This window comes from Chaetodon trifascialis, chromosome 15 (assembly GCF_039877785.1).
Source record: "Chaetodon trifascialis isolate fChaTrf1 chromosome 15, fChaTrf1.hap1, whole genome shotgun sequence".
In the NCBI taxonomy this organism is placed as follows: Eukaryota; Metazoa; Chordata; class Actinopteri; order Chaetodontiformes; family Chaetodontidae; genus Chaetodon; species Chaetodon trifascialis.
In genome coordinates, this window is record NC_092070.1 from 17,660,920 (window position 1) to 17,688,713 (window position 27,794).

General features: G+C 41.2%; 3 protein-coding genes across 5 annotated transcripts; 2 read left to right on the top strand and 1 right to left on the bottom strand.

The window, feature by feature from the left end:
• Window positions 1-607: 607 nt before the first annotated feature.
• crb3a (crumbs homolog 3a) lies at window positions 608-4,010 on the bottom strand. Of its 2 annotated transcripts, XM_070981573.1 has the most exons (5): window positions 3,790-4,010; window positions 3,475-3,583; window positions 2,956-3,152; window positions 1,706-1,752; window positions 608-1,615 (listed from the first exon to the last, which is right to left on the bottom strand). In XM_070981573.1, exons 3-5 carry the CDS (start codon window positions 3,125-3,127, stop codon window positions 1,406-1,408), a joined length of 429 nt encoding a protein of 142 aa, XP_070837674.1. In that variant the 5' UTR covers window positions 3,128-3,152; window positions 3,475-3,583; window positions 3,790-4,010; the 3' UTR covers window positions 608-1,405. The 2 variants fall into 2 exon arrangements, with proteins under 2 accessions (XP_070837674.1, XP_070837675.1); XM_070981574.1 differs by lacking the exon at window positions 3,790-4,010 and having other exon boundaries at window positions 3,475-3,766.
• Window positions 4,011-5,617: 1,607 nt separating this feature from the next.
• On the top strand, window positions 5,618-9,491 carry asf1ba (anti-silencing function 1Ba histone chaperone). The gene is made up of 4 exons (XM_070981183.1): window positions 5,618-6,000; window positions 6,600-6,715; window positions 7,880-8,056; window positions 8,690-9,491. The coding sequence occupies exons 1-4, from the start codon at window positions 5,892-5,894 to the stop codon at window positions 8,879-8,881; spliced, it is 594 nt and encodes a 197-aa protein (XP_070837284.1). The 5' UTR covers window positions 5,618-5,891; the 3' UTR covers window positions 8,882-9,491.
• Window positions 9,492-10,159: 668 nt separating this feature from the next.
• On the top strand, window positions 10,160-27,185 carry prkacaa (protein kinase, cAMP-dependent, catalytic, alpha, genome duplicate a). 2 transcript variants are annotated; one of them, XM_070980735.1, is made up of 10 exons: window positions 10,160-10,945; window positions 18,627-18,688; window positions 19,137-19,265; window positions 19,698-19,796; window positions 19,894-19,976; window positions 20,059-20,185; window positions 20,290-20,385; window positions 21,062-21,184; window positions 22,895-23,059; window positions 24,130-27,185. In XM_070980735.1, exons 1-10 carry the CDS (start codon window positions 10,900-10,902, stop codon window positions 24,253-24,255), a joined length of 1,056 nt encoding a protein of 351 aa, XP_070836836.1. In that variant the 5' UTR covers window positions 10,160-10,899; the 3' UTR covers window positions 24,256-27,185. The 2 variants fall into 2 exon arrangements, with proteins under 2 accessions (XP_070836836.1, XP_070836835.1); XM_070980734.1 differs by lacking the exon at window positions 10,160-10,945 and adding an exon at window positions 15,572-15,931.
• Window positions 27,186-27,794: the final 609 nt, after the last annotated feature.

Sequence of the window (27,794 nt, forward strand, 5' to 3'; positions counted from 1 at the left end):
TTGATAAGTTGTCAATTTTAAGAAACAGGTAAATTCAGCTTATTTGAGGGGAGCCTGAAGCTCATTACAAGTCCAAACTAAGACAGTAGTGACTGCAAAAAATAACTATGAATTTTGAGTTATTTCCAGTCTGGAATCAATGTCAATGTCAAGTCAATGTTAAATAACAATGGCCACCTTTCCTCCAGTTTCCGAACATTTGATGTACCTGTACATAAAAGATTAGACTCTCTCTACATTTTTTCCATTCAGTTTTAGATAACCTTTTTTCCCCCAGAGAGACTAACAATGGCGTCAGTGTTTGAGTGACTTTCTCAGTTACGGTCTGAGAGCTTGTTGCAGGAGCTGAACTTTTCACTCTCTTGACTATCAGGACTCCCTGTTTTATCACCTTCCAGTAAGAAGTGGCATACAAATACATGGTTATGGTGTCTTTTGGGGGGGGGTTGTATGTGGAATATATTCATTTTCATTAAATATTCCTCTGCGTCATACTCAGAATTCTATTTTGACTGGGCCTGCATCCGGTCAAGATAAAAATACTTTAAGCAACTGTGTATTCTAAACAAAGCTCATACATAAGAACAGGATGACATCCTCAGAGATGCTTTAAATAGTTTCAGTGCTTTATAAAGTTTTAATTATTCAACTATTTTACAAACATTTTATAGTAAACATGTTACTTATTTAACAAAAGCATAAATAAGCATGTGATACCGTAAAACATCTGCTTGACTATGATGCAATGTGCACAGCATGGCTGATCTGATTTGTGACATGAAATTACTGAAGTAATACTTGAAGTGTAAACAACTGCTTGATTTGCTTGACAAAATTTCCCAGTATAACCTAATTTTAACATTCAGCAGTCTCTCTAAAATCAGGAGTTTTTGCACTGCCATACGATGTTTAATTACACTCATTATTAACCTAAAAATTTGCCTGAATTTTAAATGCAATGGAATCAACAGGACTCTCAGAGGCAAAAGTTTGAGGTAAAAGATTGGTATCATATTTTTGCCAGTGACAGTAATTCAAAATAGACTGAATCAAATCACCACAGGTGCATGGTAAATGCTATATTAAGGTAACTGAAAGAAAAACCTTAACTAAAATGATTAGTGGTGATAAAATACTGCAGTTCTTGTTTCATTTGTGCAGAGGAAATGTTCAAAGCGTTCTTGAAATGTTCATTGTCCTTAAAATCCACTAGACCCGTACATCCAGGTGCTTTCCTTCATAGCTCGTGCAGGAACCGTTCACTGCTTGCTGAGAAACCTGGGAAGATTTGTCTTTCACTGATCAGCTCAAAGGTAAAAGAGCCTTGTCGCACAGGAACGCCGCCATGCAAATGTTTGCAGCCTGTGTCCTTACAGGATGTTGTACAAACGCAAAGCGCAAAATGTCAAATGAGTCTTTCCTCCTTTGGTAACTTTAGTGCATCTGGTGCAGCCACACTGCTTGCACCAGACTGCTCCTCAGCACTGGGTCTATACGTCCCTTCAGTCTGCCTCTTCTTCTTCACCACGCAGAGAAGCCAGGCGAGAACAGCCAAGCCTATGGCCAGAACACCCAGGATGACTGTAGGGGCCACGATAGCTGCAATGTTGGGCCCCTGCAAATGGAAAATAGAGGAAGGTCAATCTGGTGACACTGGATACTTCTGTATATCATTTACTAGTCATGATAAAAGTTTTTCACTCACAGCAGTGTTATTAGAACGGGTTTCACTTCCAAGAGTAGTATAATCCCCTGTAAAAAGAGCAGAAACATCAGGAATACTGTAGTAACAATGCAAATGCAGACTAATTTTCAGTGCCTGTCTGTGTATAATACATGCAATTGAATATGGGCCTCCATTCCTGCTGGTAACTTTAGTTGTGTTACTGACAGGTTTTTGAATAACCAGGTAAACTGCATGCAAGCGCATGTATCCAACTTGTGATGTAATCTAGTTTCTCAGAGTAATCTGGTTGAATTTACAGGAAAAAGAAACTGTCTTGAGATTGTTTTTGTTGATGAACTAAATGATTAACCGGAAGCAGCTGTAAACCCTCTGTGGCCTTAAAAACTGTTATTTATTAACATCAACTCCTTTTAAATACAGCGCTAACATTATTTTAGATAAGCAAAGAAAAAAGAAGAATCCAACAGCACAGCAGAAGTTGCTTTTTAGCCTAATGCACACTTTAAAGGCAACAAATACGAGAGGCAGCGTGCCAGATTGTTCAGTCTATTGCTGTTTTCCAGCCATGTTATCCATGACTAGCCATGTGACTCCTCAGGGATATCACGAAACTACATGGTAACTACTTGACCAAGAGAGTGACTGAGGAGGAGGAGAAGCACAGGAATGCAGTGTACTGCAGCGATACGGTCAACTGAGTGAACAACACTCCTGTTTGAAATATGCTAAAAAAAAAAATAAAAAAAATCTACTGCTGCTTTGCTCGTGTAAAGCATGACAAAGGCAGGAATCACTTTAATTAGATAGCTTTGTTGTGGAAACTTAAACTCTGCCCTATCATCTTTGAGACAATCATTAACTTGGGTAAATAGTAAACTTTCCAAGGACACAGTACAACTTGATAACAAAAAGCAGGGTCTGCAAAAGACGGCAGCCACGCTCCAGAGAAAGTCAGATTTCTTGTGAAATCAAATTCTTTTCCATATGTAATTATTGATACGCTAAATATACGTCTTACTCATACGGCAGAGTGCCTTTCTTAATTTATTTCTCAGACAGGTGTACTTACAACATGCTCACAAGCCCGTGCATGTTTCAGATTTGCTGGAATGTCCCCTATGTTTTTTGGTTTTTTTTTAATCATTGCATGACTTAATGGTGTGTGCGCCTGTGTGTGTTTGTGTGTTTGTGTGTGTGTGTGCAGGAGTGGTCAACAGGATGTCTTGTGTGTGTGAGCGCTGAGGATGAGGGGATGGTTACTGACTCACCCCACGCAGGATTACTGCTCAGTATCAGCAGTAAAACACTCCCAACCACAACTCCAGGTATGGCCAGCACATCCAGACACGCTTCCATCTCTACCCGTGACCAGCAGAGCCAACTGAGGGCAGACTGGGACTTTGGGGCATCAGCTTGGGTCCATTTCATCAGGTCCAACATTCACTGTGTGGATTTATCTCAACAGCTGGAGACACATTATTGTCACTCATGTAAAGACCCGTCCTTTTTTGAATTTTCAGTTCATTTTGACTCCCTGTGTAAAGTCCTTTATCCTCAATCTGAGGCTGAGTCAGGAAGCCAGCACCATACAACCACTGACTCACACATTCAGCCTGATGTTGAATCACCATGGAACCTGCCCCGACCACAGAAAAATTATACGCTATTCATACAAAACCTCAATACAGCTTTAAAGGCCCACCCCCTCTCATTTGCAATAACATTATCATGTTTAGCTGCTTTTATTGAAGAAAACAAAGGTTGTAAAGTAAATTTAACACACGTACCCTTAATCCGGCTGTTTTCAGGTGATGGACGCAAAACGGGAAACATCGAACAGGTTGACTCCTCACGCGTGAACCATGTTACTTCCGCCTCACCTTGTCAAAAATGAAACTGCAACAAATGGTTCGGTCCAATGAAAATGACAGGTAACATCTTACGACGGAGAGTGTTTACCGAGAAACACTTGAAGTGATCCAGGCAGCACAGTGCTACATTCTCGACTGCACTTCCAGTCGGTGTTTTATGTAAAGCAGTTTTTTTTCCGTCTACTCTTCAAATCGCCATTGGTCACATGGTTCAGTTTCGTGTTACATTACCTGAGCGCGGTTATCCACCTGCAGCAGCGCGGACAGATACTCCTTTGTACAAAGTCGAGGAAAAGCGTAGTTTACTGAAGCAGAGCAGAGTCGATTTCTCCTGTTGCCACTGAAAAAAAATCCTAAGAACAGACTGCATCGAGCACCTTTATTGTCATCTGTGCAACAGCATGCCTATTCACCTCCTGGTACTTGTTTGAACTGATCTGTTTTTTCTATGATGCCAGGTTTCTGTCACTTGCCTCAACCTGCTGGAGTACAATGTGTGTACTCGGTGCCCAGCTTTTACCTAGCAACCTGTGTGAAGGTGGCATGCAATAGCGCCTCCACTAGGTTTCATGTTACCCAACATGAGAAAGGATATCAACATTCCTGAGATATTTTAAGGATGAATTCGGCGGCCAGCTGGTCCAGTGGGCACTAATCCTCACCTAATCTCCCCTTCTCAGACGCAGAGGGGCAAGGAAAATGTAGGCTGCTTCAGGCCTAATGTGTGGTGGTCAGATAGTTTTCGTTTGTACAGTGCGTGAAGAACAGTGAGGCGTTTTTGAAAAGCTGAAAAGTGCTGTGGAAAATTACTCCTATATTACAGCAGTGAGTCAGTCTGTGGGGATGCTCACATATGACCAAACCGTGTGTGTGTGTGTGTGTGTGTGTGTGTGTGTGTGTGTGTGTGTGTGTGTGTGTGTGTGTTGTTTGTCTCACCGTATGTCATAATTTTCTTTGTGCTTTCGAGTTTTCTATTTATAAGGGCTGACAGATTATGAGTCTGACAGCCCAAGTTCACTAATTGCAAAACCCTGTCTGAAAGGAGCGATGGTGTAACCTACACCACATTAATGCATAAGAAATGTAGTGGGGAATGATTATGGAGAGCTGCCTTACATGAGTTATAAGGCGTTTTATTCAGTTAAGGGAAAAAAATGATGTCTGGGTTCAATTAAAAAATGCAATTTCTCCACAAGTAAGGCATGACAGCATGAGCATCTACTACTGCCTTTAATGCAGAATAGCTATGAGCAAGTTTTAAGGCCTCTGCCTGGTTGTATTTTCTATTTATGGTTATTTATAGGCCCGTGTTTCAAAAATCCTCTTAACCAGTCGCTGCTGGATCAGATGAGGGCATATTTTTGTGTGCTGGAAGACAGTTTCCAATCAGGACTCGCCAACCTATGACTGTCATTCCTGTCTCTGGTATATATGGCTGTCCTTTCAGCTGCTTAAAGCAATGTGGACATTTTATGAAAGAAAGCCTGTTTCAGTCACTGGTCCCTTCGACTGTGACAGCATTCATATGATTTACACAGGGTGTGGAAACATCTCATGCAATGATAGTTTTGCAATAAAAATACCTTTGTGAATCTTATATATATCATCAATATAACATTTTTTCAAAGTTATATTGTGGGATTCTTGTATTTAATTGCATTAGAATATATTGTAAAATGTGCCTGTTGTCTGCCTTCCTGGCGTGGGACACCACAAAGTTTATTTTATTGTAACTCCTAGCCCAGGGTAATTATGTCTAACTGTTGGTTATCAAAGCAAGAGTAAACTACTCATAAACATATGTACTGACTTGAGAGCTGACAGATCAAGGCCACGTTACAATAATGTTTTCAGCTTGATTTAGCTCTTTGGTTGGTCAAGAAAGGAGTTATTTGTTTATGGTTAAAGAAATTATTGCCAGTTACGTGGGCAATGTGGAAAATTAGTTTTTGTTTAGCTCAGGCCTCTCTAACCGTGCCACTAAGGGGCGGTAGAAGCACTTTGCCTCTCCTTTGGTGGAGGCGGCTGCTCTGTCAGGAACGCACCGCTTGCCGTAGGCGCGGTGAAATCTGGGTAGGACACTGAGCGGCGGGAGAGTGGCATATTTATTGTAACATTTAATAAAAACGCTTTTCACTGGACATTAATTAGGTGGATATTGTGCATTTTGACGTATAAGTAAGGCTTTAGGTCGGTTAAGTCAAAGGTGCTTGGCAGATCATACCGCTGAGTCTTTTAACCGCTTGTGTCGTTGCAGCGTTGCTTTTAAGCATTCCCCGGGAAACTGGTTTGAACGTTTGTTTTTGATTAGCCCTTTTAGCGCTTCAGCAACAATGGCGAAGGTGCAGGTTTTGAATGTGGCAGTTCTAGATAACCCGAGTCCCTTTGGAAATCCCTTTCAGTTCGAAATAACGTTTGAGTGTATGGAGGATCTCCCAGAAGGTATGTGCCATCGTAGAAAACTCAATATTCTGTCAGCGTAAGCCGTTGCTAATCGGTGCATTAGAGATGGCTAACAGCTAACGCTAGGTTAGCTAACGTTATATTAGGCAATGCTAACTTAATTCATAAAGTCGTAAAATATGTGAAAGGTTACGTAATGGTAAAAGGTAATAGCTAAGTAACGTAACACAACACACGACTGTGTGTCCCGCGGTCGACTCATTTCCAAGTTGTCAAATGTAAGTCAGGTTCGTTAAACTTTAAATATGCTAATGTTTATTTACAGTCTTCGGTGAAAGTGATAACGTTAGCTGGTGCAGCCACAGTGCGTTTGTCTCAGACCATTCATGTTAATCCTAGCCTTTGTTACTTCTCAGTTAGTGATGTGAAATATTTTTTAAGGATTGTATATGGTACATTGTATATGTACCAGTAGCAGATAGCTAATGCAAAACTATTGCTTTACCCAAGCACTGTTATTAGTAATAATGGACATTTTTTCTGTTGAGCGTCTAATTGGTTAATGGAGTAATTGTCTCAGCACTACATTCATAATGTGTCTTTTATAGTAAAACATGATTTCTTTGTTTTGTTTATAGATCTGGAATGGAAGATCATCTATGTTGGCTCAGCAGAAAGTGAAGAGTATGACCAAGTCCTGGACTCCGTCTTGGTTGGCCCAGTACCTGCTGGGAGACATATGTTTGTGTTTCAGGTATGTTCGGTTGTGTTCTATTCTCTTACACCTTTCAAAGTCAGCAATTGTATCCCTTTAAACAGTTCACTGTTTCTCCTACGCAGCTCTCTATGTGTCCACAGAGTAGTTTGAAAGATCAGAAATTACAAACAGACACTTTTACACCTGTCAAACAAGCAAGAGACCTTACAGTTACCATTCTCACTGCTTGTTCATCTGGCCATGTGACAATAATGCAGTGCCACAGTTGTTTCATGTCATGCCACACTGTGGGTAGTTGTTTTTCCAGCCATAAAACAGGAAGCAATGCTGTATGTAAGGAAAATGGCTACTAGAGCCAGACTATAGATATATATTGGTATCAGGATATATGTCAACTGATAAATGACAAGATGTTGAAGTACACAAATGCCATTCTATGGTTTATCAACTAGAAGATAGTAACAAGTTTATTTTTCCATATAGTGAGAGAGTGACAGACAGACAGACAGACAGACAGACAGACAGACAGACAGACAGACAGACAGACAGACAGAAATGCAATCACAGTAAAAAAAAAGATTCCTTCAAAAGCCCATTTCAGTTTAGCAAAGTAAACTCTAATTCTCTTTATTCATAGCATACAAACACAGGCCAGCTCCAGCAACCTCTTGTCCTACATGGTCAGCACGATCATCTCAAGTCTGTTTGGACTCATAAACTGCCTTAGAAACCTTTATGGTGCAGGATCAGTCAGATATTATGACATGGTCAATGGAAGCACATTTTGAGTGTCGTAAATGTAATTGCCTTAGCTATAATCATAATTGTCTGTAATAAAGATCAGCAAATATCAATTTTCAATTGGTGCCCATCTAATCAGTGCATTCCTAGTCGGGAGAATTAGTAAAGCAAAGCAAATAAAAATCACATGGAAACTACTGCCATGTAAAACTATGTTATTTGAACAAATATGGCATATAACTTAAATAATCATGTTATAATCCACTTGTAGATATATAAATTGTCAAAATAGACTGGATTTTTACAAGCCTGTCTTTCATACCAACAGATTTTGATTAATCGTATCACAATCCTGCTTCCATAATCCCCATTTGACAAGAAGATGGATTAAGTTCCTGATATTGATGTCTGCAAAAAATTACGTTTTTGCACATCTTAGTGTTTTGTTTCTTTTAACAGGCTGATGCTCCAAACACTGGATTGATTCCTGAAAGTGATGCTGTTGGTGTAACTGTAGTGCTGATTACCTGCACATACCGTGGCCAGGAGTTCATTCGCATTGGTTACTATGTGAACAACGAATACACAGACCCCGAGCTCCGAGAAAATCCACCAATCAAGCCAGATTATACACAGGTCAGACTAATGGTTGATTTCTGAATAATATGTTCTGTTGCCAATGTGACTGCCTAATGCTTATTTCACTAGTTTGAAAAAGTACTTTTGGATAATAATTACACCACACCACCCTAGCTTTTTAACAACATGTTTTTGTTGTATTAAGCTTTTCTTTCTTTTGAGGCTTCGCTTTGGAACAAAACTAATAATCTTATCAAATTCCCTTATATATAACTTGTTAAGCAAAAATGTTATATATGTTCTTTATTCGGATAGTAATTTCTGTTTTACACCACTCTGAGTTTGCTGTAATGACAATGGATTTTGTTTGTAGTGGCCACATTTTTAAGATGGCTTAATCTAAAGGGTTTTCTTGACCTCTGTCTAAATGCTAAATGAGGTGGGATGTATTGCAGGTCGATTGCAGCAATGTGCACATTAGGGCTGGGCAATTGGACGAATATATCAGCGAATGGCATTTTATTTTTAAAATTTAGTGGTCTGGTGTGCAGTGTCAGACTGTGTTCAGCAAGCTAACCCAGCAGCACAAAGAGGCCAGCAACAGCGTGGGGAGGCAGCAGGGAAAAACAGTTTCTGCATTTGCATTTACTTTACAAAGTATTTATCTGTATTTCCATGTTTCTTTTTCAGCTCCAGAGAAACATTCTGGCATCAAACCCACGTGTTACCAGATTCCATATAAACTGGGAAGGCTGTGCAGAGCGAATGGAAGACTCAGAAAATGTGGATCCCACATCAAACTCCATGCTCCCTCCATCCTGTCTCCCAGGCAAGGCCCCACCGTTGGGGTTACTACCAGACAACTCTATGGACTGCTTATAGAAACGAGCCCTGTCCCGAAGGTGATGACTGACAGCACGAGACCTTATTTTTGAAGAAATGCCTGTGGACATTCTATTGTGGATGTACAGACATCTTTGCCTTACAGCTGCCCTTATTTAACTGAAGCTTGTCAAAAATGACCTTGGCTTCAGATCAGTGTTGGTTCCAAGGAAGATAATGAACCTCTGACCAGTATAACCATCACTTATAGTTGGGGAGTTCCTTGCCATGATGTTGAAAGCAATACTGACATAGTTAAACTCATGGAAGGGAAAACGTTAACTATGAAATGATACAGCTGAACTGAAACAGAACAGAAAGCTGACGGGTGGTTCACCTTTCTTCCTTTTGTTGTTGCAGAACTGATTTGTACCTGTTTAAGAGGATTTCAGCACTGAAGCAATAGGCAAATAAATTGCAATATGTTGCTGTACAGGAATTTGATAATCTGTCATTATGTTTGTGTCAAAATTTCTTTTGCACTTAAAACCTTTTCCCACTTAGATTTTGGAGTTTGGAATAGGCTTTGTGGGCTATATCACTTCTTCCATGTTTTTCTTTTCTTTTGTTTTTCAGTGTTGTGTTCCAAATAAAAGAACATTGTATTTGTTATGTGTCTGTGTATGAACATCTGTGTGACAGTGAGAACTATATTCCTCCCAATTACTTGCCTCAGTTTGGTTTCACTTTTTTTTTTCAATGTCAATTACAGAAGCTGGAAAACATAATACGTAATATGAACCAGTTTTGAATGCATCTGTGCCAAAAACTCTTGTCCAAAGAAGAAATTTTTTCTTTAGAACACAACAGTACCAGCTCTGTAACACAAATATCAATTTTGAATTTGAATTTTCAATTTGAGTATCCCCTTACATTTTTCACATTATACTAAAAATAGCCTGCGTTAACGTCACGTCCAATCACAGATCAGTGAAGTGAAAGGGGTGACTAGGCTACAGACCAGGCTTTGGAAAATACTGCTCTGCAAGTAGGATCATGATTGTAAGACGCAACTGCAATTGATTTGTGTACGAAACTCAGTCTGACAAATATAAAAATCTTATAATTTAAAGCAAAAAGAAACAAACACAGTTATGGGCGTATTGGTTATTGGCGAGACCGGGAGGCGGGACAAACCTATTTGACAGACGAATCGCATCAATGCAATGATTGGCTGTATTGATGCTAATCCAATCAGCACTTGAAATGCAAAGTCTGTCAACTGAGTGGCTCTGTATGGAGCCAATCAGAGCCTGTCAGAGGCGGGACCCGGTGGATGGATGACTGGAGTTTCCCTTGCGGTCCGAAGATTAATGGAAGGGGTCTGTTGATCTTAGGAATCGACTATCAGATGGTCGGTCCCTGGAATCCATAGCACTGGATGGCTGGTTTGGAATCAAAAGGAGAGGTAGCCACTTGATATAACCAACAGAGAAGAAAACGAATAACCTGGACACCACTTTCTTTATCCAGGTTTCAGCTGAAAAGGCCTGCCTACATAGAGATATCACCTGGTTAGTTCAGGCCAGGATACGACTACTAGGGACGCTAAAAGCTAACGCTAGCTTGCTCGTTAGATAAACGGAAACAACTTTCGACGATCTACCTAATGCTCTGGACTGGATTTGGATAAACCACACTGTCTCTGGAAATAAACGGCAGTCGAGTGACATCTTGATTTCCCGAGGCTCGCTTGGGAAATTGACGAGCTAACACTGCAAAGCTATCATCCATTGGCCATCTCCGCTAGTTAGCTTGCGTGCTAGCCTAGCTAACGTAAAGCGTTAGCGTTAACGGCACACTTGGATATACTCGCTTGGTTGGACTTCTCCAAACATACGAAGGAAAGGTATTTGTTAAAATATATTAACACTCCTTAGTCAATAATGATAGCTGTTAGCTAGTAGTTAGCTGTCAGCTTCATTGAGCCCAGCGACTGCGTTAGCGGTGTAGCATCACTCAACGACTTTTAAAGGAAGACAGTCCGAGCCCAGGGACTCCACCATCAGCCTGCCATCATGGGCAACACGCCCACCGCAAAGAAGGGCAATGAGATGGAGAGCGGTGAGTACCCTTTAACCCGCAGCTGTAGCAGCTAGCTTTATCACTGTCTGTCGTTTGAACGTTTTCCTGTAACGTCGGTTGTTTCCTGTTTCCCATAACGGCAGCGAAACATAAAGTACAACATAACACCTGTATAAGGCATCAAGGCCCAAAGACAGCGACACCGTATTCTATTGCTTTCAACACCCTATTGTCATATGGGGAAGTGAATGAACATATGCTAACTTTACTTAATTGTCAACCTCGAATAGCCATGGCCATTCACATCCACAACTTCAGCCAAGCCGTTTTACTGTGACATTATGTTCATCTCAGCTGAACAACAGAGGATATTATTCACTCTCCCCGCTGATTTTGTGGGAAAGCTCGTGATGAAAAGCCCCAGGTTAAATTCAGAGGTACCAATGAGGATGACAACAACCGACCTTATACAACAATCATAGGTTTCTTTGTGGGTCATGTGTTTCAGATGTGTTTTCTCCCTCCTTTCATAAGATTATGAAAGGCTGCAATAACACTAAATCCTAAATCCTGATAAGGATTTTTGTTGTGCACCTCTTAATGATTATTTCATGGGGGAAATATATATATATATATATATATTCCCCAGTGTATTGGGGGAAAATAAGAGCATGTTCGAAGAAATGCAGGGATTTGAAGCAAGAGTTGGGGTGCACATATTTCAGGTTGTTTGTGTAAGTGATGCAGTGTGTAATACAGTGCAGACCTGAGCATTGAGTCCCACAGACTGGGTTTGACAGTAAGTGAGTAGAGGGGAGTTAGTTGTTATCAGAGAAGGAAAAAGACACCAGGATGGGGTCATGTGATGCATGAGGGTGATCCTCTCCAGGCAGAAACTTGGGAGTTGAGGAGTCTCTTGAATATCATGTGATGAGCAGCATTTAGAACAAGGGCACTTGTATGTGTCATTGAATGTGTGTGTGTGCACGCACACACGCAAGTGCATGCTAATGTTTGTGTATGTGACAGAGAGGAAGCGATGCTTGGTTCTTGCCAATTCTTGTGTGGCCTGTTTCTCCCAATAACTTTTTTTTCTTTACATTAGATATTATTACATATAACATTAAAAAAAGAAATAAGGGCACATTTGTACAAGCTAACAAAATAAATGACAGTTATCTTCATTGAGTATGAACCTCGGTGGTGAAATACTAAATGAGTGAAAAAAGTTGTGTTTTTCTAAATATAAATGTTTGGTAACTCAATCCAAGTGCCTGGGTTTCCTTTTTCCCATCAGGATCACTGGCCCCAGTGAAGGCCTTGGAGGACAACATTTTATGTTTTTATCCACGACCCTATAAATAACACTCAAGAGTGCAAAGTCTGAATGGGTATCTGCAAAATGAGTGTCAGCTCCTTGTTGCTGGTAGAGAGTATGTGTGAAGAATGGCACCTAGTCCCTCTGTAACATTAACCCATCACTGGTAACCCTTGTAACAAGGCTCACGACTGTTAGGTGTTGATGCACAGAAGTTTCGTTTTTTTAATCCTCAAGAAGTAATGAAATTTCTGGAGAATAGGAGGTTAGAAGAAGGGACAGAGAAGGCACTGCTGGTGGGAGGTTTGTTCACTCGCCATGCTTCACGTCCTTATCAGCCTGATTGCTGAGGGTCCACCCTGATCCCCAGAGACAGGTGCAGACCAGGGGTCCAGAGCCCACACCCAGGAACGTAACTTTCAACAGAGCAGCGAGAGATTAAAGACAACATGGCAGCTTGCTTTGGATTCTACGGAAAATGGAAACAGAGTCATCAGAGCTTGTTCGGGTGCAAAGGGTCTGTTTCCCCTGAACTTTCCAGGCTGGAGAAGACAAGCGGAAAGCTGCTGCACTAGTATACAAAGCTTATTTCTGGTCCACAGGAGGAAGCAGGGCGAACAGACACTGTGAACTGCAGCAGGAAGTGAAGGAGCAAGGAAGGTCCAGCCCAGGCTCTGCACAGTTGGTCATTGCCTCTACTACAGTGCAAACTAAACACAGCCTGCCAGGATAGCTTGAAATTTTGGCCTTTAAGACGATATTGTAAGACGGTACCGTATTCTGGACTTCCTGCTTGATAGAACCGCTGGACATACTGCAGTTTTGGGACTCTGCACAGGCTGTCAACTGGCTTCCTTCTGCCTTGTATGATGTCTGTTATCCACAGGCTGGCAGGAAGGCTGTTTCATCGAGCTGGGCCCTGTCTAGGCGACACAGGCAGTGGAGAAGGCAGACACGACCAACCACAGGAGGAGCTAGAGGCTTGCTGCTGGAGTGAGTTTTCATTCTGGAGCTGGATAGGAGCATGGGTTAGGGATGGAGCCGTGGACCATGCTATGCCCCACCAGCTTAGCTAGTTACAGGCTGAGCTCAGACTCATACGCTTAACAGATGATCAAGCTGTTTTTTCTAGATAGTGTGTACACATATATATATATATATATATATATATATATATATATATATATATATATATATATATATATATATATATATATATCAGATCAGATTTTGGTTCTACTGGTATCTGTGGCTAGCAACCAAGACGTGTGTGTGCATATATCCATGTATACAAATATACACAGACAGTAGCCTGTTGTTTGTCTATGATCTGTTGGCTATTGTTTTCTAGTTACAATTCAAAGGAAGGCATTTCTCGGTTACTGTAGAAGTGTGTGTCAGGCACCATGCTGCACAGCATAACACTATCGGCCTTAAAACTATTACGCAGTGTAACAAACCTGTCCAAACACACATGCATACTGTTGTTACAAAACTGTTGTGTCATTGTCCTTCGCACTGGGAGAGCTCTTGGAAGTCTACCTGATTTTTTGAGTACTTAATCGCTTGGAAAATATTTTCCTGTGCTTCACACACTAATTAAACATCTGAGCAAGGGATTGTTGTATTGAATGTTGTGCATTTTGAATTTGGTCTTATAATGAGGTGGCACCCTGTCAAAGTGCAACTCCCTCTATCTATAAATATCTGTGTGGTTCATGTCCTGCCCCAGCTCTGCACGCAGCTGGTTTGTGTAACAGGGATAGGTTTGTGTTCGGATCGCTCATCACTTCCTGTCTCCAGTTAAAGGGGCTTTGTTATAAGCCTGCACTGATTACCAGTGAACCTCGCTGTTGAAATGCCAATCAGCAACCTCAGATAAGCTTACAGCACTGAACTGGCAAGTTGGCAAGCTGGCACACTGCCAGGGACCAATCCCGAGATGCGAAATCCAACAGCAACCAAAGCAAAACAGAGGATGGAGTTCAGTGATCGGAAAAGGAACAGTAATTTCCTTTGGATTCTCACAGCAACAGCGGGCGTAGCGGTAACCCTTGTGTCTGTTGGTCTCGTAAAGCTGCAGTCACATTTGCAGGCAGTGGTAATGCAATCGCTTTTTCTCTGCAATAAATACAGCTGTAGCATACTATAATGCCATGCTATAGAGATGAGCACTCCCAGGAGACCACCTGTACCTAATCTGGCACTGAAACTCAGGAAAATGTTTTTTTATTGCAAGTCCCAGATAGCCACTTTATATGTAGCTACTTAGCTTTTAGCCTCCCAGCATTGAAACATACTGACACAGAGTTGAAGAGGAACCAACTAGGTGTGTAAAGCTAAAATTACAATTTAATAGGCACATACCCCAGTATAAAATACACTGTAAGTTATACATAAAAACGCTAAGTAGGCTTTTGTCTGCATGCATTTGAATTGAAGTGAAGGGAACATGAAAGGTTGTCTGCAACTCTGCTGCTGACTTGGTTAGCAATTTAATGAGCCAATTCAGTTCTCACTGTAGGATGTAAAGTAACTTCCCATTGGTGGTTTTGTTAGTCACTGCTTGTAGTCACAGTGAAATATCAACCGTCAGTACTGAGCCAATGACTACAATTGATTTCTCCCCTTGTACACAAATGAAAACACCCTCCTAGTTTCCGTGCATCTCTGTTTACCTCCAGACTGATTTTGTTTATGCACCACATGGCAATGTGTGCATCTGAACAAGTCCTTGTGTAGACAGGGACCTGATTTGGCGCGCTTCACAGTTAAATGTCGGTCAGCTCGCCCTAATATAACCCCTCTGTTCCTGCGTCAGAGTGGGCCAGCGAAGCCCAGGGGAGAGATGTAGGATTGATTTTTGGAGGATCAATTCAGCACTGGCACTACACAGGCTCTCTGGTGCATTTGGGCAGGGAGGAAAAAGTTTCACTGTGGTTTATGTGTTCCTGCTTTGCTAGCATCTCCTGAGAGGGGCACTTTAATGTTTTTGAAAACACCCAGATCATCTCTGAAAGTTCTTCATTGCAGATGCGACATCTGATTGGTTCTGCTAATTAGGGAAAGTTTGAGCTGCATCTAGATGTGTCTAGTTCATCTCAAGGGTCTTCACTTAGGCCTAGTTTTCCATAGGACTTCCTCTCTGGGTTGGATAAATATATCAGCTTGTGTTTTACGCCCCTCCCCCTGGTGATTATGCCCCTGTTTAGATCAATATATAACCTCGGTGTGTGTATATGTGTGTGTGCCTGACATGGGAGGGAACAGCAGAGAGTACTTTGTGCACAGAATAAATATTGATACAAACCAAAGCAAGGGTCCAATTGATCTGTGTGAGCGTAACGGGACCACTGCTGCTGTCCATGTTAAATTTGACTGTACACTGGATGTGGATGCTACTTTCAGAACTTGGCCCCCAGCAAAGTGACAGTCACAGGAAAGACTGAAGACACCCTGTCGGCAAGGGCACCGGACTGGCTTTAGTGGATGAGTGGGGCTGCTGATCTGACCAGAGTGCTCTCAGAGGGGGAGGATAGGTCATGAGTCAGTGACTGTGAGGAAGAGGCCAAGGAAGAAGAACTGGGGAGACTTTGCAGGGCTAATGTGTGACAGGAAGAGCTCCAGAAGGCATGCAGGGAAGAGGGAGTCATCCTCGCGCTCAGCAGATGGTGCAGCACCAGAGGTACCCATAGTCATCCCAGATGGTAAGGAATTTGGGGTGACAGGAAAGTTCGGGTCTTGAGCTTTACTTGATCACCTGCAGTTAACATAGTCGCCATGGCAGCCAAGCCTCCTAAAATCTAACAAAGACGGCGGTTGATTTGACCATTAACCGTCCAATGACTTTTACAGAAATGCACACATCTTTCCTCTGACTAGCTCCCAGTTATTACTGGAATATCCCCATTTGTGGCTTTCTGCTTGGAAGTGGGAGTTGAGCAACTTTCACGGGAAATGTTTTCTCCCTGTTGACCAGTCAGCTTCTATTGCTCTCTTGTGGGAGCGACAGTGCTCTCGACATGTTTATGCGAACTTTGGTCTTCGCCGTTCTTGCTGGCTTTCTCCCATCCTATTGTTGGAGCTGTTGGTCTTTGGAGAATTAGCAGGAAATCACATTGGCAAGATCAGGATGAAGCTTTTGTGGAGTTTTTAAGTGTCTGTGGGTGAGAGATGCTCAAATGAGAACATTTGAGCATCAGAAAATTCTGTTCAGAGAGTTATTTGTTTCTAACATTGTCATTATATTCGTCATAGTTTTCTAGTTTGAACTTATCCAAAAACCCATTAGATTAAGTATCAATATCCAAAAGTTGGTCACTATGGACAACTTACTGGCTTTAAGCTGAACCATAGGCTTTTGTTTTGCATCAGTTAATCCTGCAGTTAGACGTTCCACATTATCCTGAAAGGCCTAACATGCTTATGTGTCTGCTGTTTTTCAGTTCAGGAGTTAGCATAAATGTTAGTATTTCAATATTATGACATTATTCATTATTTCTACAACTCAGTCATATATTTGTGAAATCTTGCACGCAAAATGCAAAATGCAAATGTAATAATTAAACACAGTTAAAAAATAACTATTCCACAGTAGTACAACCTCGGCCATCTTGTGCCCGACACTAACAGTAGATAGAGCTGTGCTCCCTCATCAGCTAGGGCAGCTAGTGTCCTCAAAACTAGCACACAGATGGTAAAGAGGAATGAGGAAGGACGGGTTATCTACATGTTCCCACAGAGCTCTGTGATTAGTCCCATAAAGATGAGGGCAAGAAAAATGAACTGCTACATATGGCACTGTACGCCAAACTGTCAAAATCTGTCCACAAGCAAATCACTGTCGGTCTATAATTGCATCTATGTGTGTGTATGCAGTGTTGCATGTGTGTTTGGAGACCAGATGTAGGTTTCCTCTTAACCTGGAGGCATTGCAGCTTCATGCTATCCTGCTCTCTTGGCACAGATCAATTTGTTATTCCTGATCTATTTATTATTCCACAATGGTGGTGAACAGTGTCAAATCTCAGACAGTAATGACAGTATGTGTAAAAATACTGTTTTTCAGATTATCTCAGAAATGGGCCAAATCCAACTTTGGCTATAATACACTAGCATGGGATTTTTGGTGTGGGGCAGTGGCTGCCTCCAGCATCTACAGGCCCAATGTGTGTTTGCAAAACTGCTCAGGTAATGTTAAGCTGCATGGGCGCTATGATTGAACAGCCGTACCGAAGTCATGTTAGAAATTCCAGATAGGATTGAGGCTTTAACTCTGGTGTGGCCACTCCAGGTTGTTTACAGTAAGTCCTTCTCGTGAAGCTTTGGCTTTATGTTTGTGGATGATGCTGCAGAAAAGCATCCGGACATCATGATGCCGGCACTGCCATAAATCACACTGGAGATCATGTCCAGTGTTTGGCTTGTGGAGCACAGCATTTAGTATGATGGTCAAAAGGGTCAGATATTGTTTAATTAGACCATAGAACATTTTTCCACTTGGTTTCAGAGTCTCCCACATGCCTTCTGGCAAACACTAGCTGAGATGTCACATGAGTGGCTTTCTCACTCTCTCATAAAGCTGTGACTTATGAAGCACCCGGTTAACTGTTGTTGTACGCATAATGTTCCCTGTCTCAGCCACAGAGCCCTGCAGTTTCCTCAGTTGTTTTCAGCCTCGTGGTGGCCTCTTTCTCTAGTATCTGTCTTGCACAGACTGTGTTTGGGAATAGCCTGCACACAGTATGTGTCATACTCAATTTATTAATTCATAAAGTGATTGTTGACCTCGCAGTTCTTCTTCTTTCTTTTTTTTTGTATATCACTCTCCCAATTGGTACTTTCAGTGAACTTTCATGAGTTGTTTTGAGTTATTTCTTGAAGGGAATTGACACACCAGCTGATGGATTTTGCAAATACAGGTTTACTTAATCTAGGTCCAGATGTGGTATTGTAACAGCGGGAAATACATTGATCAATGCTTTCTTGCATTACTTTAAATTAACTTGTATTGATTTGTTATACTCTATGGGTCAACTTTTGAATTATTAGCATGAGCGGTATTAGTGTTTCGATAAATGTTAGTTGAACTCACAAATTCAGCCAGGTGTTACTCATTTATCATCACTTCGCTATCACTATCAGTGATTCCAAGCTGAGAAGACAGACGAATGCAGGACAGCATTTATGTTCATGAACACATGATGTGTATCATGCTCAGTTGATGGAATATCTCACTGTGGCCTCCACATTTTAGTGTAAAATGCCAAAACTGTGCTGTTCTCTGGATCTTGGTGATTACATGAGGTGACCTATTACACAAAATCCCATAAGTCTGGACTTGGTGGTTTTTAAAACAGATGAGCTCTCTCTAATGAATATGCACTTTGTTCCTAATTACAGTGAAGGAGTTTCTTGCCAAAGCCAAAGAAGATTTCCTTAAGAAATGGGAGAATCCAGCACAGGTGAGAGAGTGACAGAGAATTACCCCTCCCGTTCTGATAATCCATCATCAGTTTCATTGATTTAGAATTCTGTCATTGTTGTTTTCTGATTGTCATTAATATTTAGTACTTGTTTGTGTTGAGACTCCTGAGTGTGATGATGCATCGTACAGTAAATCTTGAATGGATGTAACTGCTGTTTTCTCGTGCTTGTTCGCTCTCGTGGGCAGATTTATGGATGCAGTCCTGCTCGTGAGCAGATTAAGTCTTATTTATTTAAGAGGGGCAGTGCCCCCTCTGCTGGGCTAATGTGAAACACACTTTTTTCAACCATGAGAGCACAGCTAATACAGACTCAATAAACAGAATGAAAACATTCATGCTAATACAGTGGGGCTTTTTATGGTATGGTGCTGCCGAAGTTGTTATATATCCTTTACTCTTACTGTTGCCCTCTTGTACCTCTCAGCAAACTGCGGCATTGGACCACTTTGACCGTTTGAAGACCTTAGGCACTGGTTCGTTTGGTCGGGTCATGCTGGTTAAACACAAAGAGACGGGCCAACATTTTGCCATGAAAATACTTGATAAACAGAAGGTATGGTACTTTAAGGAATGATATTAGAGAAATACTATTTGGTAAATTTAAATGAAGGCTTGAGTTGGGCACTCAAGTTTTTATTTCTGACACATTGATAATGTCTCTTTTGTATACCAAGATTTTGGCAACCTTTAGTGAGTGCGCACTTTCCTATGTAAACTTTAAAATGGAGAAACAAGAATAATCCATTCCTACAAAAAAGCAAAAGTGGAAACTGATGTTGTATAAAACTTGTACATTTATTTAATGTCCTGATCTTACAAATTGTGAAGACGTCCCCTGTGTAATGTCAGTTGTCTGTAATCTGTGAGAAGTTAAAATTTCCTACAGTAGAGTATGTGTGACTTTGATGAATTCACGCATGGGGTTGGAGGAATTCACGTTCAAATGCTAGTGTGGTTGTACTAACCTATTTAACCCAAACCCTAGGTAGTGAAGCTGAAGCAGATAGAACACACACTGAACGAGAAACGTATCCTGCAAGCTGTCAGCTTTCCCTTTCTGGTGCGACTGGAGCACTCTTTTAAGGTATGCATTCAAAAGTTTGTTTATCGTCTATGCACATTCACCTAATTTTTGTATATGTGTTTTGCATGTCAGAGTAAGACTTCTCATCTCTCCACAGGACAACAGTAATCTGTATATGATAATGGAGTATGTACCCGGGGGCGAGATGTTCTCACACTTAAGGAGAATCGGTAGATTCAGGTAAGTTGACTTTTAGTTAACTCCTAAATCTTTCCACACACCACTGGTTGACTGTAAACACTGTGTGTGATCTGTTTTGTAGTGAACCGCACGCCCGCTTCTACGCAGCCCAGATTGTACTGACCTTTGAATACCTTCACTCGCTGGATCTCATCTACCGAGATCTTAAGCCAGAGAACCTGCTCATCGACCAGCAGGGTTACATACAGGCAAGGATTTGTTTTCTTAGCCATCGACAGCAATTATGTTTGACTGGTCTCTGTGCTCCTGCAGTGCGTGGTCAGTGCTCAGAGCTGTGCACTCTGTTTCCCAGGTAACAGATTTTGGATTTGCGAAAAGGGTGAAGGGCCGGACCTGGACGCTTTGCGGGACCCCAGAGTACCTTGCACCAGAGATCATCCTCAGTAAGGCAAGTGCTCAGCCCGGCCCATAATAAACAGCACTGATCTGTATGTCTCAAGACCAGGGGAGGTCTCAGCTCCGCATGGGACTTCAGTACGCCTCGTGTCCACTGCATGGTATGGCTCGACTCGACTCGGCTTGACTCGCTTGGAACCGTTCTGGTTTTTGTTGTGGATAGGACCTGGTACTTTTTTTTCAACGTGGTCGACGTTTTGGCCGAGCTGAGCCAATACTGAAAGGTGGAGTGAGAACACTGCAGAGCACTGACTGGTCAGAGAGGATTGTCACTTGACACAGAGCAACCAGAGTCGTCTCCTCATCCGTATGCATGCGAAGAATAGAAGACCATTCCTTCATATTTGCATTGTGTTCCCTCATATATCCATTGTGCCTGATGATGTCACATCAGTGTCATGCAGCATTGGTATGACAATCAGCTCAGAATCTCACCTACAGAGTTTATTATCTGCACTGGAAAACAAAATCAAGAAAAGTACCTGGTACCAAAAGTAAGTTGAGTCGAGCTGGGCCAGTCCTTCCAGTGGAAGCGAGGCTTTAGAAAACCATTTAATTGTCAGCTTTAGGACTGTGGTACTGCTTGCTGTGCTGTCAGCGCTCTAATGTGTGAGAGTTTTTGTTTGAGGACACATCTGACCGCCCTTTATTTCCTTTGTGTTTTCCAGGGTTACAATAAAGCAGTGGACTGGTGGGCTCTGGGAGTTCTGATATATGAGATGGCTGCTGGTTACCCCCCCTTCTTTGCAGACCAGCCTATTCAGATTTACGAGAAGATTGTATCAGGGAAGGTGAGTTTACAGACGCCTACCGAAATAATCCCCCTTTTTAAAAATATTGATCGCAGTTTGGTTGTTCCAGCACAACGCAGTGCTCAATTCTACACTGTTTCCCTCTCAACAGATGTGTTGGTTTGCAAGCTATGGTTTGAAAATTAAAACCTATTTCAAAAAGTCTATAATTCATACAAGCATTTTTTTCCTTTGGTGTGAAAACTCTCAAACGGTGATGGGCTTGTCACAGTCTTAAATACATGAAGAGGACTGTGGTGTTATTGTGAAATATTTGCAGCTGTAAAGATTAAAAGTTAAGGATAATTGTCCATAAGGGAATTTATGCTTACTAAGGAACCACAGAAATGTGTGTTGCTGTAAATAACGTTCTGAAATACCTTGAACCTTGAAATCCACACCCCATTTATCGACTAGTGAGGTGTCTAATTAACTGACCTTAATGCAATGCCTCTTTGCACCATTGCATCACCAATGTCAGGAGAAATGTACTGCTCTTAGCTCATTGGCTCCCCTGCCCCTTGCACTGGAAACCAGTCTCTGGTGAAATTATGGCTTCATTATATTTCTCTTAATTAATCGGACATGACATGAAAACACCTCACTTATTCTTCATAAATCTTTATTTTTTTCTGACTTTGTCATAATAAAGTTTTAATCTTTAATGTTCCTTTTAGGCTTGTTCTTTGTAGATATGTTTTGCTTTTTTTCAGGAAATAAAATTTCCATTAAGGATATACAACTCGTTACTTTAAGATTCTTTGTCACTGGCCAATCAAATTGGGGCATTTGACTCAAAATTCATAAATATCAAAAGTAACGTTGAACAAGTTTGAATCTGAATCTTTTTATTTACAGGAAACCTGCATGTTTGTCCTCTAACTTGAAGCATGTGTGCTGGTGATCTCACATAACATGAACCTAACATGGCGCGATAGTTAAAGTCCCCCTTCACTCAAAAATAGATTGGTCTTCTTGTTCTGCAGTTGAATGTTTGAGCTTCACTGTGCAAAATGATGTTTGTGCGCAGTTTGACACTAGATGTGTCCAATCCAGTTTTACAGGGCGGGCCTACAAGCATGATTTTTGGCATTGCAACTAATTTGAAAGCCAATTCTGGTCCAATATTCAGCTTTCAAAAGTGTGGTGTGGAAACCTAAAGCCTCCAGTGCACAAACACAGAACTGATTGTCAGTGAAGTCGGAGACATCTTGTGTCCATCAGTGAAAGTGTGGAAAGTAAAAACAAGATAATTGAACTTATTTTTGTGGAAGAGCCATATCAAAAACAAATTATTATTCAAAGTGGAGTATTTTCTCTACATCTTAAAGCGTGTTTGGATCTTTAACATTAGGCAGGGCAGATATAGCATCTCCCAATTGACCGTCATCTCTGGCTTTCGCGCATGGTTGTTAGTCAACAGTGGTGAGAAAAGCAAAAACTGCCAGTGGTAAGCCATCCTGTGGACAGAGGGGTCAAAGGAAAGTGAAAAAGTGCAAACAAGCAGACGTGTCACAACCAGGCAAATCACATCCAATTTCAACATCAGTGGGCGCAATGTCATTTTAGATTGTACCACTCGTAGCACCAGGCACCACTCACAGGCTCGCACTGATGCCAGAGTCCTGCAGTCTATTAAAGAAAACATAGCACAGGGTGTAAAATGCTGGTCTTGAGAGCACACACTCACACTGCTTTTACTGTTTGCAGGTTCGCTTTCCCTCCCACTTCAGCTCAGACTTGAAGGATCTGTTGAGAAATTTGCTGCAGGTGGACCTGACCAAGCGCTTTGGCAACCTCAGGAATGGAGTCAATGATATCAAGGGCCACAAGTGGTTTGCCACCACTGACTGGATTGCCATCTACCAGAGGAAGGTGAGAGGACGGCCCTTCATGCAGTAGTTGTACAAATAGAGCCCACATGCCTTTTCAAGACCAGAAGGGCAGAAGAAAAGTGATGCCGGCCAAGGAAAACGTCTTTAATGAGATGTCAGACAGGAGAAGTGTCTTTAAGTCTACATTTGTGGCTACGGGCGATTTCACACCATCTGTGCTTCCTCTGCTCAGATGATATTAGGTTGGAGGCCATTGGAAAAATATCTGAAAGACACACAACATGTGTTTCCCTCTAGTTTTTTCTTAACATAAAAGCCAGTGAACTAAGTCCTTCCTCTTACAAACAGAACCCCATTTTATGGTCCACATCTCTAAAGAACCCATGTTTATTAGTGGAACACCCTTAATCATAGTTGCAGTTTTCAAAGGGTTTCACAAAATATAAAAAGAACACGTTGAAGTGACCCCTTCCCAACCTTGGACTCATCAGGAGGAGGTGAGCCCCCACAGTAGGGCAGTCAGGCACGTAAGGAGTGGCAGCAGCGTGCAGACAAAGGTTAAATGTTGATAACGATATGGACTAGAAACACTAAGAACATTTAAAACACACAAATTGAACTCTTTTTGTCTTTCTTTTGTCTTTATTTAAACAGGAAAAATGCCTGAGTTCTTAGCTCTGGTGTTAATATTGTTTCCTCTGCACACACGTAGTGCAGATGAATGCCGCAAGTTCATATGTTTTTTCACGCAGTTGTTGAAATTCATTCTGGAAAATACGGGAAATTACCAGCTGAATTGGAAATAGATAAGTTGACTCGAGGGAAAGCAAATGATGACACATGATCACACAATTAGCCGTGCAGTGTGACCACAGATTGATTAATACACTAGTGTTGCAAGTATTCATGCGTGAGTTCTTGGTCATCTAATGTATTTTACTCCCATTCCTGTCTTACTGTTTACTGTAAATGAATATAAATGTGTTTTTAATTGTCTTGTTTTCAACCTCCAATGCTGTTCAGTAAATTATATTGCACGCCATGGCTTTGATGCTCTCTATCAGACCACGCTGCATCATTCTGATGATTTGACTGTCCTGTGTGTTCTAGGTGGAAGCTCCCTTTATTCCTAAGTGCAAAGGCCCCGGTGACACAAGCAACTTCGATGACTACGACGAAGAGGAAATCAGAGTCTCCTTCACAGAGAAGTGTGCAAAGGAGTTTGCTGAGTTCTAGATTCCAACCATTAGTAGCGGAGAGAGAGAGACAGGTATTTAGAAAGTGAAAGGGGGTCCGAAGAAAGGAAGCGCTAGGTTGGACTGCTAACTTGCTTATTTGTAATGACGACAACAATGTAAAACCCCCCCAGTGGAAAGGTAGGCAAAGTGGAGAAAGATCCAACAGAACCAGCAGTGTTGCCTTTTCTGATTGTTTCTCAACTGTTCCCTATTCGTTTTATTTATCCCTCTTGTGTTCGTGGCAGGGGCTCGAGGAGAACAGGCATATGTTGTGGCTGCCCGGCTATACTTGTATCTTTCTGATGGCATAATGACATGTTTTCAGTCTTTGCAGGTTGAGGCATTGATTTTCTGTTAAGGTACTGAATCTGCTAGGCTCCTTTTTGAACGGGCTCTTTACAAGCTTCTCAAAGAGTGATTGTTGTATGTTGTCACCCTTGCCCCCCCCCCCCCAATCTCTCATCCTGAATCTGTCCAAGCAATACCAAGTCCAACAGATGTGCCTATCACAATGCCAACTGGTTGGAAAACTGTGTCGAAAGCATTGGTGCAGAGCTTTGGCCATGGTGGCATCACTCGTGCCCATTTGGTTTAAAGCTTGAAAACTCTCTGCACCTGCCTTTGTCTGCTCAATGTGGCATGATTATTGGGTAGACGATGCACTCGCTGCTCGCCGTTGAAGCAGTGGTGACCTCTTTGATCAGTGAAAATGATTTATCGCAGTAAACTTCATCTAGGTCTCCCTCCTTGTGGGGACCTGGGAGAAATGTAAACATGAGGTCTACATTTAAGTCTGTCTTTCTCTTAGCTGAATTTATTAGAGCATTTTAAGAATCCTATTGGTGATCATTTTGTCCTTTTATGTCGATCTCTGTGCTTATGTGTTATTTAGTGCTCAAGGGTGGGTTTAAAAAGCTGTGATTTAGCAGCAAGTAACATTGTGGTCACACTCCTGACTATATTGTTTATTTATATATATATATATATATATACATACATATATATATATAATGATAGACAATATCCATCTTTTTCAACATTATCTCATAGCTGTGAAACTGAATTAAGATTTCATAAATAAACAAACATAAATTCTGCCAAATTTGCAAACTGACAACATTGCAAAGTTTTTCTGTATGTTACTATGACGGTGGTGGATTTTAATACTCAAAAAAAGTAGCAAAATGTTTCAACAAAGTGTGCATGTTATTTTTGTACAATATCACTTTTAAAGAGAGATGGCAGAGCATTATGCTTTATTTGTGCTGAGGTACCTGAGATCGTGGATAACATGCTGAACTATTGAAACGGACTCTCGGCGGCTCTATTTTGAAGATGGAACAAGACCCAGTTAAAGGTGTCGGAAAGTTCTTACGGGCTTTTTTCATTATTCAGTTCTAGGGCAACGGTTTGCTAATTGTCACTGAACTTGTGCGTCTCACCTTGGTATTTTTTTCCCCTCTTCCCCTTTCTCTTGTATATACCTAACATGTAACACCTTCAGATAGATTTGCAGTCCAACCAAATCTTCAGGACTGTTGAGATTGGAGTGTTTTGTTTCCATTTTCGAGCTTTCTATGTTACAAATTAAACTAAGGAAGCTGTCCTGAAGCTGTCCCCTTTTGCCAAGTTTATTTCTGTGGATGCAAGACAATCGCAGACCAAATCTTATAGCTGGTTTGTTGACTGAACACATTGTTTTGGTTTGATGAAGGATGTTTGTTTGTTTTGTTTTGGGTTTTTTTTGCCCCCACCCCCACCCTCCCAAGGCCCTAGGTGCTAGACTTTGTCCATCTCACTGAAAAGCTTCTGTGAATTGTTTGATGTGCATCGATCTGTCATAAAGTCTTGTAACATGACATTTTTGAGAATGTTTTTCGACTCTAAATGATTTCAGTAGGCTTGAGTAATTCTTTTGCCAGTCTCTTAATGTAATTGAGCTCAAACACACGATACCTTTTGAATGTCTTGACTTGTCTGATGGAGATGTTTCAGTGCTGTCTGGAAACATGATGTGTGTTTTGTATAATACACGTTTCTCTGGTGAGCTTGGTTTTTCTTGCATGTGGCAAAGCGACCCAACGGCAAGACATCTCCTGGACCTGAGACACGTTTGACAAATCGGCATTTCCACAGCCGACAGTCTCATCGCAGTTAAACCTTTCGTTTCTTAGAGTATCACGTTGAACAACGCAGCGGATCACCAACCAACTTGTCCGGTCTTTTGCGAATAGTGAAGCACATGCCGCACCCTTTCAGATCTCTTATTTAATTGATTTGTGCTAATTCTTTGAAACTTCTAAAATACTATGTAATGCTTTGAAGAGAGCACATGTAATATCTTTGTTTTTTCTGTTCTCACAAATAACTAAATCAGAGTTGGTGGGTAGAAGGCAACGCCGCTTGATCCACTCAGACACTGAGTCCACCGCGATGCTTTTTTTTAGATTGATTTTGTTTCCCACGCAAAACTTCTTGTCAGCTGTCTTTGATTCTCTTCTATCAACTAAACGCTATCAACTGCTCTGTGCTAATTCTGAGTTTTTCTCCTGTGTTTGCCTTCTATTCTCATCAAGTTTCCACGCACACACAGGCACACACACACGCACTTCATTCAGTCATGACACTTTTTACATCTGAGATGTTTTGCGTTCATATTTTCTAATTGTATTTTCAAAAAAAAAAAGCAAAAAAGCAAAAACAATACATTAATCTTTTCCTCATGACCTGGGTACAGTGATTGTGTAGTCTATTGTACCTTTTGGGAAACAATACTGTATATCCTTGCCTTTGACAGTCTTAACTATCTTACCCTCTGGAGAACTTGACAGATACCCTTAGAACACAATGAGTATGTTAAAAAAATATACATAAAGTAATATTTTGCAAAATGTATCATTCCAATAAACTTTTACTTGTTAAGACTAACATGTCTGGGTGATATGTAAGTTCTCTTCACCTTGCACAATGTCACAGTAAAAATAATGTTTTTTATGACATGCAAATCTCAAGGAAGGTGTTCCCAGGTTTGAGGCTGCTCCCGTTAGCTGGATCGGAGGATCGCACTTGGCAGTGAGTGTTTTAAGAGGCAGGCAGGTGCAATTGAATAATGCAGTGTTGTGTTCATCCTGTCACACTACAGGATCAATTACCAGCCAGCTTTCGGCACCCCTCTCCAAATGTATTCCTGTCCTCAGTGCACCTCCTTTTAGGATTTCATCTGTCTGCATCAGTAATATGTGGAGGGCCAAGGGAGCTGTCCAGATGGTTGGAAAGCAATTAAGATAAAGTAAAAGACCTCATAATGAATAAATCCATCAAAGAATTGAAGTCGATTAAAGAATGAAAGGTTATGAAGTCAACTGATGATTGGACAATAATTAGACACATCAAAAGAGGTACAAATGAATCAGTTCAAGAAATATACATTACAAAAACATTAAGACAAATACGTCACAGATCCAGCTAGACATTTTTTGGACAACAAATTACAGCTACTTACAAGCACAATCGAAAAGTCATTTTGTGAATTCATTG